At 35.4% G+C, this 12,611-nt stretch overlaps 1 protein-coding gene across 2 annotated transcripts in view; it reads left to right on the top strand.

The window, feature by feature from the left end:
- na (sodium leak channel non-selective protein na) overlaps positions 1 to 12,611 on the top strand; it is a 53,762-nt gene that overhangs the window by 6,467 nt on the left and 34,684 nt on the right. For both annotated transcript variants that reach the window (XM_089248405.1, XM_089248406.1), the window contains exons 4-9: positions 2,225 to 2,308; positions 2,985 to 3,124; positions 4,925 to 5,053; positions 6,704 to 6,849; positions 9,851 to 9,993; positions 11,195 to 11,299. In XM_089248405.1, the coding sequence (XP_089104531.1) occupies positions 2,225 to 2,308; positions 2,985 to 3,124; positions 4,925 to 5,053; positions 6,704 to 6,849; positions 9,851 to 9,993; positions 11,195 to 11,299 (747 nt within the window). The remainder of the gene's footprint in view (positions 1 to 2,224; positions 2,309 to 2,984; positions 3,125 to 4,924; positions 5,054 to 6,703; positions 6,850 to 9,850; positions 9,994 to 11,194; positions 11,300 to 12,611) is intronic.

Consider the following 12,611-nt stretch of genomic DNA (forward strand, 5'->3'; position numbering starts at 1 on the left):
TGATACTATGCGGACCAAAAAAAAAAAAAATGTCATTGTAGAGGGATTATCATTATATCAGGAGGCAGCAGTTTAATGTTTAGAGTATTGATATTTTTAAACAATGTTGAGTGGCCAGTTCAGGACATATAAGATATAATAATAAGGAATAATGTTAAAAAGAAAGGAAGATACTACAGTCGTGCAACATTTTAACCTTTCATTTATTTAATAGCCGCTGTGGTGGTCGAGTGGGTCATAGTGATGGACTCGCATCGCAGGGACCCGGGTTCGATCCCCACCGTCACCACAGTGGTAGTCGGCTGAAGTTGATTTTCTGTGGTTCCCAACTTTGAGGCGCAAATGTGAGCCGATCTCCCCGTTAAAAAGTCTCGCCACAGAGAGCAACAGGCCTACAAACAGTACAAATATTCAGTCACCACACATCACTCACTTCACTTCCGAGATATAGATGGCCAGGGGCGTCGGAAGTGTTTCGAAACTGTGGGTGCTCGTCTTTAGTTTTATATCGGAAATTTAAATTTTTGGATCAATTCTGGGGGTGCTCGGATCCATGTCACAAATTACCGTGGGTGCTCAAGCACCCACAGCACCCCCGGCTCCGACGCCACTGTAGATGGCAGCACTGAAAAATCATACACAATACCAGATACGCACTCAGACTGTTAGGCACACACACTTACAATTCCGGCACAACTCACTAGGTAGTAAATTGCCTATGGCGATAGACCTGAGTTGTGCTCGGGGGGGGGGGGAATTTATTTAATACTTTTTTCTGACACTACATCATACAAATTTACCAGACATTGAAAAAACATCAAGCAAACATAAATCTCAGGCTCAGACATAACATCAAAAGCTCACCCTGTATTAATTCTGAACAAAATAGAAATAAAACTTTGATCACTCACCATCAAGGCTGATCCTTTTTGTGTCCCCATGCTTCGGAATCAGCTCGAGTAAGTGCTGAGTGCACCTTTCTCTCTCCGACCCTGTTAAATACCCCACATAATAGCCATAAATAAATGGCCCAGTGTGCCAAAACTGAATCACTAGCCTGAGGGAAGTACCAGCTTCTAATGCTTACAAGGAATAATTTGAAAGATGTTCATTCGTGCTATACAAGGAGAAAAGTGAAATTTTGGTACCAACTCTGAACAAGCAGTGTTTTTGCTCTGTGTGCACAGAGAAAAACAAGATATGAGGTGTGGGAAGAACCACTCACTGAGATTTGAATTACAGTATTTTGCATTCATGATGGTGCTGCATTTCTGAAAAATTCATTCAAACAAAATAATCACAATACAATATACTTTAATTTCATTGTATGAAAAGTAGTTTTTCTTGAGAAAAAAACAGGTGTGATTGATGCCTTTTCACTTGTTGAATAAAGGAATTTTCGGCATTTTTGATCGAACCCAATTTGAAATTCACTTGTCAAAATTTACTTTCATGAAAACAGTTGTAAAACACTGCTGCAGATGGGTCGCATCTGTAGGGAGACTGTTGGAGGGTTTTATGGAATAAAATCAAAGCCGAGGGGATGGAAGCAAACGCAGTTCCAATTATTTCGCAATTCTTAGAAAAGTAGGTATTTCACTGAATTATTATGCTGAAATTCCATCACGAATAATGAAGGTTATGCTTAAATATTGTATCAATTTAACTACAAAGTTCACTTTGAAAGGAAAACCTCTCTCATTATGTGTGCAAACCCCTGATATGCCACTCGAGTGTATTATTAGTAGGTTTACCAAATCCTCCTATAAGAGCCTTTGCATATTACTACTGTCTGTCGAGCATCGTATGATAACAACTGTGTTAAGTTGTGTCCCAAGTTCAGGAGACAGGCCCAAGCATTCTTTGGGAGTGTTTTTATTACCTTAATAAAACACTATATATTTATTTATTTAAATTGTATTCATGTGCATATTAATGAAAACCTTCAATAGTTTAGTCCCTTGTTTGACTTGAGGCCTCCCTTCCTGGGTCCCCCATTCATTAAGATGCCACTGATTGCAGGAGGGACATTCTTAGCTTAACCTCAAGAATTTATCACCCTCCTGTTGTGTGTTACAGAAAGCAGGGTTTTCAAAGTGAAGCCTCAGCTTGAAAGTTTGTTGCTATTATCATTTCAATTGTAATCATATGTTGACTCTGCTGCTCTTGCAGCATCTTCTTTAATACCAATAACCAAAACACTGTTGTGTCTTCATTCTATTAGGGAGACAATTCTTATTTGAAAGATCGATGGTGCCAATTTGATGCAACAATGGTTTTCTTTCTTTGGATCTCGGTTTTTTTGCAGGTACAGTAATATCATTAGTCACGCTTTTATGTAGTATTTATCATATATTGTATTATTTTGCCATTGTTGATACTCTCTATTGAAGAATGCAGTGTATTAGAAACGACTTTGTTGTCATAAATGTTTTGCTGTGTTATCTATATACATAAAATTGACTTTCTGTGTGTGTGTGTATGTTCTCTATACAAATCTAAATTTTTGGAACAGTCGTTGCCAAATTTTGCATATATACCAAACAGAACCCGAATTGAACGATAGGCTACTTTAAAAGTTTGTCAGAGAAGGGGAAAATGCCCGGAATAGGTGAAAAACCGTTGGGCAACAATGGTTTCTGGACCTCAACAATAACTTTCAAAGTGTTTACTTTGGTTACCATGGTTCCCTAGCAATGCGTTTCAGGCATACATATGCATTTGCAATGGTTTGTCACTTCTTTAATTCTACCAGTATTATAGTTTATTCTTTTATGATGGTTTTTCTATTTTTCAATCCTCCCAGTAATTGAAGAAAACCCAGGCAGTGCCGGGTATTATAGTTAGTGATGTATAAAGTTATAGAGGGTATAGAGCCATACCAGAATAATTTTTTCTGAGGAATAGTTTTTATCTTCTTATAATTTTTTTATTTGTTTGAGAGAGAAATTTCAATTTACACAAATTGGTTTTTTTTCCCCAAGGTGTTTGAAATAATTCTGGTGGTACCGAAATTCTCATACCTCTCTATACTCAGAGCTCCTCGCCCTTTGATCATGATTCGTTTCATACGCATTTTTCTGAAGTTCCAGATGCCAAAATCAAGGATCAATCAAATATTCAAGTGAGTGCTATACAGTGCATCATCAAATCACACTAATGTCCCTTACTTGTGTGATCATGATGATGTAAAATCAATGTATTAAATCTTTCCTTTTTATGCCAAAAAAATTAATTTCAGTGAATCAGTGACACTGTTTTACCATGGGTAACAGAAATAATTAGTTTCAGAATCGTATTTGTTAGCTGAAATGAAATTTCCCCGTAGATTCCTATATAAAAATGATTTAATTTGTTCTGGGTGCTTCCCAAAAAGTAAAGATAAGTTTTATGAAACAGTAAGAAGCACCGTAAAACAGGTTGAAAAGTCACAAAAGGCTGAGATGAAGAATTTCACAATTGGATGAAACGTGGAGAATTCACTGGAACATGAAAAATAAAGATGGTTTTATTGTGTACACAATATATGGTTTTATTGTGTGATCAGGTTCATAGATGGTGTGATCATTCCCTATGTGATGTAGTGATTTTTTCTGTTTCCTATGGCAAAGATAAGCTTATGGAATACCTCAAGCATTCATCTAGTTGATACCGAGACGGTAGTGTTGGAGCTGGGGTGGCTGTGGGTGCTCGAGTACCTATTGTACCTATAAAAATTTGTGGGGTTGGGTCTGAGCACCCCCGAAACTGATTCAGAAATCAAAATTTTCTATATTAGACAAGCACCCGCAGGCTCAAAATAGTTCAGATGCCCCTGAGATCTTTTGGTTACTCGTATGTTTACACACTCTCTTCTGACCTAGATGATGTATGAGTGTGTATAGGAGTGACCTAGAAAGCAAGAAACCACATCAGTGAGCAACTAAAAGATTGAATTAGGTAGACACATTCTTTAAGTCACTCTTTTGATCACTCACTGACCTGTCCCCTCACTCTCTGCATCACTCTTTCAATCACTCATTGACCTGGGACCTTGTTCTCTTTTGGTCATGACTGACTTGACCCCTGACTCTCTAGGCTACGCTTTCTATCATTCACTGACTTATCAACCAGCTATTTAGATCTTTTGGTCACTCACTTGCTTTCACAATGTATTGGCCATTCACATGCTTAAACACACACGCACTCTAGGCCACTCTTTTGGTAGTTCACTGATGTGGTTTCTTGCTCTCTAGGTCTTGCCCGTGCACACACATTCTCCAATGTCAATCTTTTGATAACTCAGTGACAACTCAGCTCTGGTTACGTTTTGGTTGCTCACTGACTTGATCTCTCATTGTCTAAGCTGGTGGCGTGGAAATTGGGGCTGCTGGAGCACCTGCAGAACTTTGTAGAATGATCCCGAGCACCTCCAAAATTGATTCAGAAATCAAAATTTCCAACATGAAACACCCACAGGACCGAAACACTTGAGATTGTGCCACATCCCTGTGCCAAGAGTCTTATCATGCACACTAAAGCATAGATTTTTAAAATAAGAAAAAATTGTATTTTCTCTCAACATATTCATTTATTTCACATGGAATGGCTTAAAAGCTCTCTTGAGAAATAGATGAACAGGGTGTTTTGAAACACCCTGTATTTCAGGGAAGTGTGCAATCGCTGGGTTGGACACATAAATACATCAGACTCAAGTTATAATATTTCTGTTTATAGTTTGCGTGAAAATTCAGAACTACAGACTACATTAAGTTAGTGCACATCCACAAAAGCATTTGTTAGCTAAGCCTAAAAAACTGCAAGAAATTTTTTTTTAACAGAGTTACTCATTAGCCAAGGTTTGGTTGTTGTCCCATTTTTTCTTCAGTTAGTATTTTGCAAGTAGTCTGCAGGAGTATTTAAATTTTCTCTTGTTATATTTCAGACGCTCAAGCCAGCAGATATACAATGTCACTCTATTTTTCCTGTTTTTCATGTCTCTTTATGGTTTGCTTGGGGTTCAGTTTTTCGGAAAGATGTCCAATCATTGCGTGAGAAACGGCACTGATCCTGCGTAAGTGTTTGTATCACAGCTGAAAATTTAAAATTCATATTTTGGTCTTGTAAACCAGTCATGAATTATATATATTTTTTAAACCATGTTGAACTTCGATGTATCACAATTTTTCTTCATATAATCCTCGGATTATATGCTGAAAAATTGAATTGAACCAAATTTCTTGGTACAGATTATAGATCATTGTATATTATTCGTAGCTTTTTTTTCTGAGAGGTTGGCTGGGATGAGAAATGAATATTTTTGAAAATAATTTGAGAAAAAAAATGTTTTTTCTCAATAGCGGTTATATTGAGAAAATTATATTCTTGTATTTTTGGTCAATTCATTATATATATATATTTATGATTAATTTATTATATAATTATCAAGTTAGATGGTATTTAAATTTTAGATGATGTTTGTTTGTAAAGGTAATTGCTTTGTATTTGCATACATTTTTAGAAGTCTCAAGAGTATACAAATTAGTAATGATGTGACATCACTAATTAACTCCCAGTCATTGATGGAGATCTTCCAGAATCGACAGATTTTGAGAGATTTTCCTTTTTTCACAGGAGTTATATAAATCATTGTGCAATGCAGGAGTGGCCAACAACTGGGCCACGTGTGCTCCCTCCGTCAACTAAGTAGAGATAAATGTGTATTAAATTGATTTTCTGATCATCATTATTTGAAACCAATAGCTTAAATTTTAAATTTTAAGCTTGTTGGTTTCAACAGCAAACTTCCTGATTAACAGACTATTAACATTTATTATTTCTGGTGACGACAGTAATTTGTTGTTCTCATCATGCTACATTAGGAACGCAACCAGATAAATCTATGCTTTTTGCAATATGTTTATGGAAAAGTGGATCCCAGGGTAAAATTCTAACAACTAAATAGCTCATATTTCACCGCATTACTTATGGCGGAGACAAATCTATGAGTTTCCTGGGTCATTTTGCAATTTTCTAGTTCAGCTATTACACCTGAGTGTTGCCCCTGGGTGCTTCCTGCAACGCTTCAGCTGACCATTATGTTGGCCCTTGAATAGTGAGAAGTTGTTCACCCCCTGATGAAATGGAAAAAGGTCATGAGTTAATTTAGTTCATAATAAATTCATTTATTATTTTCATTTTTTTTTTTTGTCTAACCTAGAGTTGTGTTAGGAAGAAGCTCTGAGGAGCTGATAAAATATGTCCGTATGGTATTTTTGGAAGTTGTGTATTGTATCTTGAAATAGGTGTTATTAGTATAAGATATGCAATCAAGTCAGTTTATTCAAGAATAAACATCATAGTATCCACGATGCTACTCTGAAGTGTGTTCCAGACTGAGAGAAAATGAACTAAAAAAAAACAAAAACAGGGTATAGATGCGAATAAAAAAGAATTAATTTTTTTTTTTCTTAAAGATTTTGACTTAAAAACCTTTTCAACCTATGAGATTTCCCAATCAATAAATGAAATTTGCATGTGCAGGTATATGGTTCTACAAATAAAAAGGCAACATTTTCCCCCTCAAAGTAACAAATCTTGTACGTGCAGATTATACTAGCTACACTTCAATCAGTATCATTTAGTTAAGATTTTTTTCTCTATGTTTTTGTTTCCTCAACCAATTTTTGATAGTTGATATGTATTTTATCTTCTTTGTTTTCAGGAATGTAACACTTGATGACCTTGCCATTCCAGACACATATTGCTCCAACAGTTCTGATTTTGGTTATCAGTGTCCTCCTGGCATGGTTTGCATGGACATCAGTTTACCTAAAAGCATATCTGGCTTCAACTGCTTTGATGATTTCGGTATAGTAATCATTGATACTTCAATACAGTAGAGTCTTGATAGTCCGAGTTGAGTAGGATCGAGACCAGCTCGGACTAATGAAAACTTGTATTATCCGAAAAGTAATAGAAAACAACTTTTTAAGTGAGTGGGTGAGGGGGTTGAACCTATACTTTTACCTGTTTTGTCCTTAATTCGTTACACAACTGTCAAGACGTATGGCTTCTTTATAAATGAAACTGACAGGGGCTCAGGGCCTGAATGCCCAAAATGTATATATATACTTTTTGTGTGTGAACTATATACAGTAGAATTTGGTTAATTTGAATTTCGGATAATTCGAACTTTTACTAACTCCGCTTGGAGTTTTCTATCTAATTTAATGTTAAAATTTTTTGTTTTACTCAAACTTTTTTGAATATTTTGAGTAATTTGAAGTTGGAGGAGGAGGAGAAAGTTATGATTTTTGTATGAGTAAATTTAGTTTGGAAATTAATTCCATGAGAAGCCAGATTTTGTTTTTCCCAATAAAGTTGTTAAATAACAAATTTTTAAACGCTAATAAAAGTTTTAAAATTCTGTTTTTCCCTCTACTCATTTTTTTTATAATTTAATGTCCATTTTATGCATCAAGATTGTGTCAGTGCATCAAGACTGTGCACCAATCGATAACAATTATGGCTTTTCAACTTATAGATCAAGGTATATCATTCAAAATCTGAATCTTTCTGTTGTCATTAAGAGTATGGAAAGTATCAGAATGTTCAGATTGTAATACATTAGTGAAAGTATATTTCCTTGATAGCATAAGAATCCTAATCAAAATTTGGGAAACATTAGTTTTATTACTGGGTGTGGTAGCCCAGGTTGATAAGATACTCGCCTAAAGTACCAAAGGATGTTTAGAGGTGTCGTGAGTTCGATACCCGGTTCGTCCTTGTCAGAAAACTTTCCTGACACAGGGGTACAACAAAAACGGTGACACAACCACAGAAAAAATTGCTACCACATGGAGTCCCCCCATCGAGGAGTTAGCATACCAACCTGTCAATGAGTATAAAAACAAGCCTGCTGTTTGGAATTGCCAATAAATTGTAGGTCTTGGTCTAATTAGCCCTCGTGTGCAGAAAATGATAGTGAGTGATGCAGCAAAAATGATCAAATGATTAGTTTTATTACTGATGTTAGTAATAAAATTAGTTTAGTAGATTAGTTTTGTAACTGTTTTCGTAAATCAGGCTTTGAGTATGGTCAAGATTTATTAAAATTTTGAAAACGGTTTTGTAACTGATGAAAAAATTTCAATAAATTGGTAACCATTATATGATGTGCATGTAGATGATTAAGTTGCAATTTGTAGTAATTTTACAGATCGGAAGTAGAGTAATTGGATAATTCAAATTTTATGTAATTCAAACTTTTTTCCAGTGACTTTGGAATTAGAATTAACCAAGTTTGACTATACAGTCCCCCCCCCCCATAGTACTGTATTAGTGAGAGTTATGTTCCGGGGGTGACCGCTAATACAGGAAATCTGCGAATAACTGAAACCATGGTTTTTTCTTGTATATCTAGTTTATTTAACAGCATGAGAAGAGCAGGGTAACACAGAGGTATATGGGAATGTAAAAGAGGGTGCAGCGATTGTTGGCAATGTTTTCTGAAAGAACATAGTGATTTCTGTTTGCCGTTTATTCTTCATATCATCAAGTATATTGGAATATGATAACAAGGCTTCCTCTACCAACATTTCTACATGTGAAGAGCATACCATAGAGAGATCTATGCCATGAAAACAATCTATTGCTGATTTGAACGTGCAAAGCCCTTCCGCTATGGTTCTCATGGTGAACTTGTCTTCTACTTCTTTATCTTGATCTTCATCTGGTACCGCTTCAGTTTCAAGAGCGTCAACTGCATTAATTGCTCCTCTCTCAATACCTCTGAATTGCTATTAATTAGCTGTTTGACTTCTATATCCATATCATTGAACACTTCTCCACTCATCTGTTTCGCTAACGTGGCAATGTCTTTTATAGTCTCTGCAGTTGGCTCCGTAGAAATGGTTATGTCCTTTAGCGCAGCCAAAGGTTAATCCAACCCGAGGTGACTTTCTCTCTTGGGAGCTGCCACAGCTTCCTCGCTAATGACATTAATGTCATTAGTGAGCCATCCTAAACATGCACAACTCAAATTTTGTAAACAAAACACATGAATGACGATTTCTAAGTGTTGAAAAAAAAAATCCCATAAAGGAAAAAAAAACCGTGAATACGAGGGAGCTGGCGGTATTTACTATAAAACAGCCTGTGAAAAGTTTTACCCTTAAAGGTTGCCAAAGAACCCAGTCTACAAATCAAAGTCCCTTCAGTCTCTGTTAAGACTAACTTGAGACAAAATGAAAGAAAACTCATTATTGGTGGAAAACAAATATGCTTTGAAAAATAATCGAAGCACCTCAAAATTTTGAGACTCGAATTATCAAGCCTCTACTGTACATTGAATGATATGGTATAGTTGGGTTGTCAAGGAGTCCAACACATGGGAAGTGTTTTTTTGTTCAGCCTTCAAGTTGGCTCAAATGCATTGTTGTTTTTAAAAAACAGTAGAAACTCCTGTATAAAAATACTGAGAGAGACGAGAGGAAAGTAGAGCTACAGACATAATATATAATACTATTTGAAGTGTGCTAGAACCTGAGAATAGTATTGTTTTATAAAAGTTTCATTGTATGTGAATACCAGTTGGCTGATTTTGTTTGCATTGGGATAATTTTGCATATTTAAATGAGCAAATAAATGTCCAGAACTTATAGCTTAAAGTTGATCACAAAAATCATCAAAAATCGGATAAATTGGAGACATTTATCCCTGAACTGAAATAAAATATCTCGTACTCGAGCAGGAAAGGGAAATTTGCAAAATGTCTTGTCCGTGTTCGGACATGAATCATATAAAATGAGATTTTTCTCTATGATATTTTTCAGTTAAGAGAATGTATTTTTTCTCCTTCTTGTTACAGCCCACAGTTTTTTCACAGTATATCAAGCTGCTTCACAAGAAGGCTGGGCCCTTCTCATGTACAAAGCTATGGATAGTTTACCAGCATGGAGAGCAACTTTCTATTTCACAACCATGATATTCTTCCTTTCCTGGCTAGTGAAAGTATGCATCTTTTCATGATTTATGTTCATATTTGGGTCCTTCTAACGTTTGAGTTAATATTAATTTTTTTAAATAAAAATAGATTATATATATAGGAAAGGTTATATAAATATAGGCACATGCACTTGCACAGGACAACCAATTCTTATTTTGCATAAGGGGAAAAATTGAGGTAGGTTAGCAGAAGAATGTAAAATATTTGATGAAGCAGGAGTGTAAAAAATTAAGAGTACAGACATGTTTCTAGTGAGACGCAGATTCAGGGTGATGTGTCAGGAGGGGCCACTAATTGTGCAAGTTTGTAAAATCATCCTGTATTTTATGGAACATACCAATTTTTCTATGTTATTTGGCTCTTGGGAGGAACAATCCCCCCCCCCCCCCGAGATTCATCCCTGTTTGTGTGGGCTACACTTCTGATAAGAGTTTTACTAGAAATTAAATACACTCATATATACAATAGGAAGTGACCACAGCAATCATACATCAATAATAAAATAATAACTTAAATTGTTATCAGTAAAGATGTCTAACTGTCTTAGATGAGAAGAAGAGAGATGCGTAGTTTTGTATTCACAGGACAGCAAAATTTCATTTATCAAAAAAAAAAGTTTGGCATGCAAAATATTTGACTACACTGAAGTGTAAGAAATTCTGAATATAAACTGTTTATAAACTGCACTTGTGTTCAGTTTTCCTAGAAAATAATTATCATAGATGCAAAAATAAACTTTTTTGGGGCTTTCATAAGGAAAGAGAATGGGTAACCATGTGCTGTGTATAGATATGATTGCCTAGTAAGACAAATTCCAGCACAAGCAGTCTCATACTTCCAAAAGGAGGCATAAAGTGATGCATAATGCTTTGAGCATACATAAATAAAGAAAAATAATTGCTTAAAATAACATGCATTTGCTTCACCATCTTGGACGAGAAGAATAGAAAGATGTGTCATTTTCTGTTTTAATTAGCATAGTGAAAAAGGGGAGATATATATAAAGAAATGCATATACCAGTTGTCCCACAAGTCTTTTTGTTTTTTTTTGGTATAAGAAAAAAAATTATTATTTTTTCTTTGGAAGCTCAATGATATCACAGATTTCAGAAGAACATGCTCATTTCTATTCACTTCAATTGATACTTGATGTACGTTGGAGTGTTTCTTCTTTTTTTTTAATGCTTCTTTTATTGAATTTTTCAGAATGTATTTATTGCTGTGATAACAGAAACCTTCAATGAAATCAGAGTTCAGTTCCAACAAATGTGGGGTGAACGAGGCACCATTCCAACTGAATCTACTCCACAGGTATGGTAATTCCCTTTTCTTTCTTTTCCTTGTAAAAGAGCATGCTTATATAATCAAGGCACGGGTATAAAGTGCCCCCTTTTTGCTAAAAATTGAGTTCCAGAAATAGGAGGGGTTTCGTATACATGGATAGTATTATAAATATATCTTTTAAACTTTTTTCCAAATTTGAAGTCCAAAAAATTGTGTGGTGGGGGGTTCCTTATACGTGTTAAAATACTGCAATTTAAGAAATATCAACCCCTTGAACTACAATTTATTTTCAGGCAGCACTGCTCAGATAGACAATTTCATGGCGAGCTGGACTCAACATTTCAGTTCAATGGGTTAATCAAATAAAAGATTTAAGCATCAAAATGACTACATAATTTTAATTTACTTGATCTTTGACACACATTGTTCAAGTTGAATAAGACATTCAACTTGAACAATATAGAAAAAGATTTAAATTATTACATTCATGATCAATATAATATAGTCCGTCTCTCAAAAATTATAGAGAATGTTTATTAGTTTTGAATGAAATATGAATTAAAAAGCAATGTGTCTAAAAAATTTTAACACCAACTTATAGAGCTAATTAACATACGCATGTGTTTTAGTTTTGGCGTGTGTGTAACAATTAAAATTCAAGATATACGGAAGACTGGATGTTGTGAAGATATTTATTATTTCAGATGTTTATTTTTTAAGGAAGGAAAAAACTCATCTCTGCCTCCACCGGGAGTCGAACCCGGGTCCCTCGATTGCCGGACGAGTGCTCTGACCACTAAGCTACAGAGGAGATAGAGATTTTCCTTCGCTAGAGCGTATATATGCCGAACGGAACCGTGCAATGGACGGTGAAACCGATCAGTTCCGTTCGGCATATATACGCTCTAGCGAAGGAAAATCTCTATCTCCTCTGTAGCTTAGTGGTCAGAGCACTCGTCCGGCAATCGAGGGACCCGGGTTCGACTCCCGGTGGAGGCAGAGATGAGTTTTTTCCTTCCTTAAAAAATAAACATCTGAAATAATAAATATCTTCACAACATCCAGTCTTCCGTATATCTTGTATTAACAAGTGGAGAGCGACATTCATGTCATAATTAAAATTCACTCAGATTATAACAAAAAAAAGCAGTCTCAAAACCATAGAGAAAAAATGATAAAATAGCAATTTGCCAAAGAAGTTTCACAAATTTGCATGAAGTTTAATTGCTTTTGGGAATGTTCCTTCGACACAGTCTATAAAATATTCAATAACACAAATTTTAATAAAAAAATTAAAAATAGCATAAACAGTGTATTTTGGCTGCGTACTTGGTCTTTT

The sequence above is a fragment of the Pholcus phalangioides genome, unplaced genomic scaffold (genome assembly GCF_987345545.1).
Source record: "Pholcus phalangioides strain wild (caught in Gottingen) unplaced genomic scaffold, Ppha-v1.0 ptg000020l_1, whole genome shotgun sequence".
NCBI classification, from domain to species: Eukaryota; Metazoa; Arthropoda; class Arachnida; order Araneae; family Pholcidae; genus Pholcus; species Pholcus phalangioides.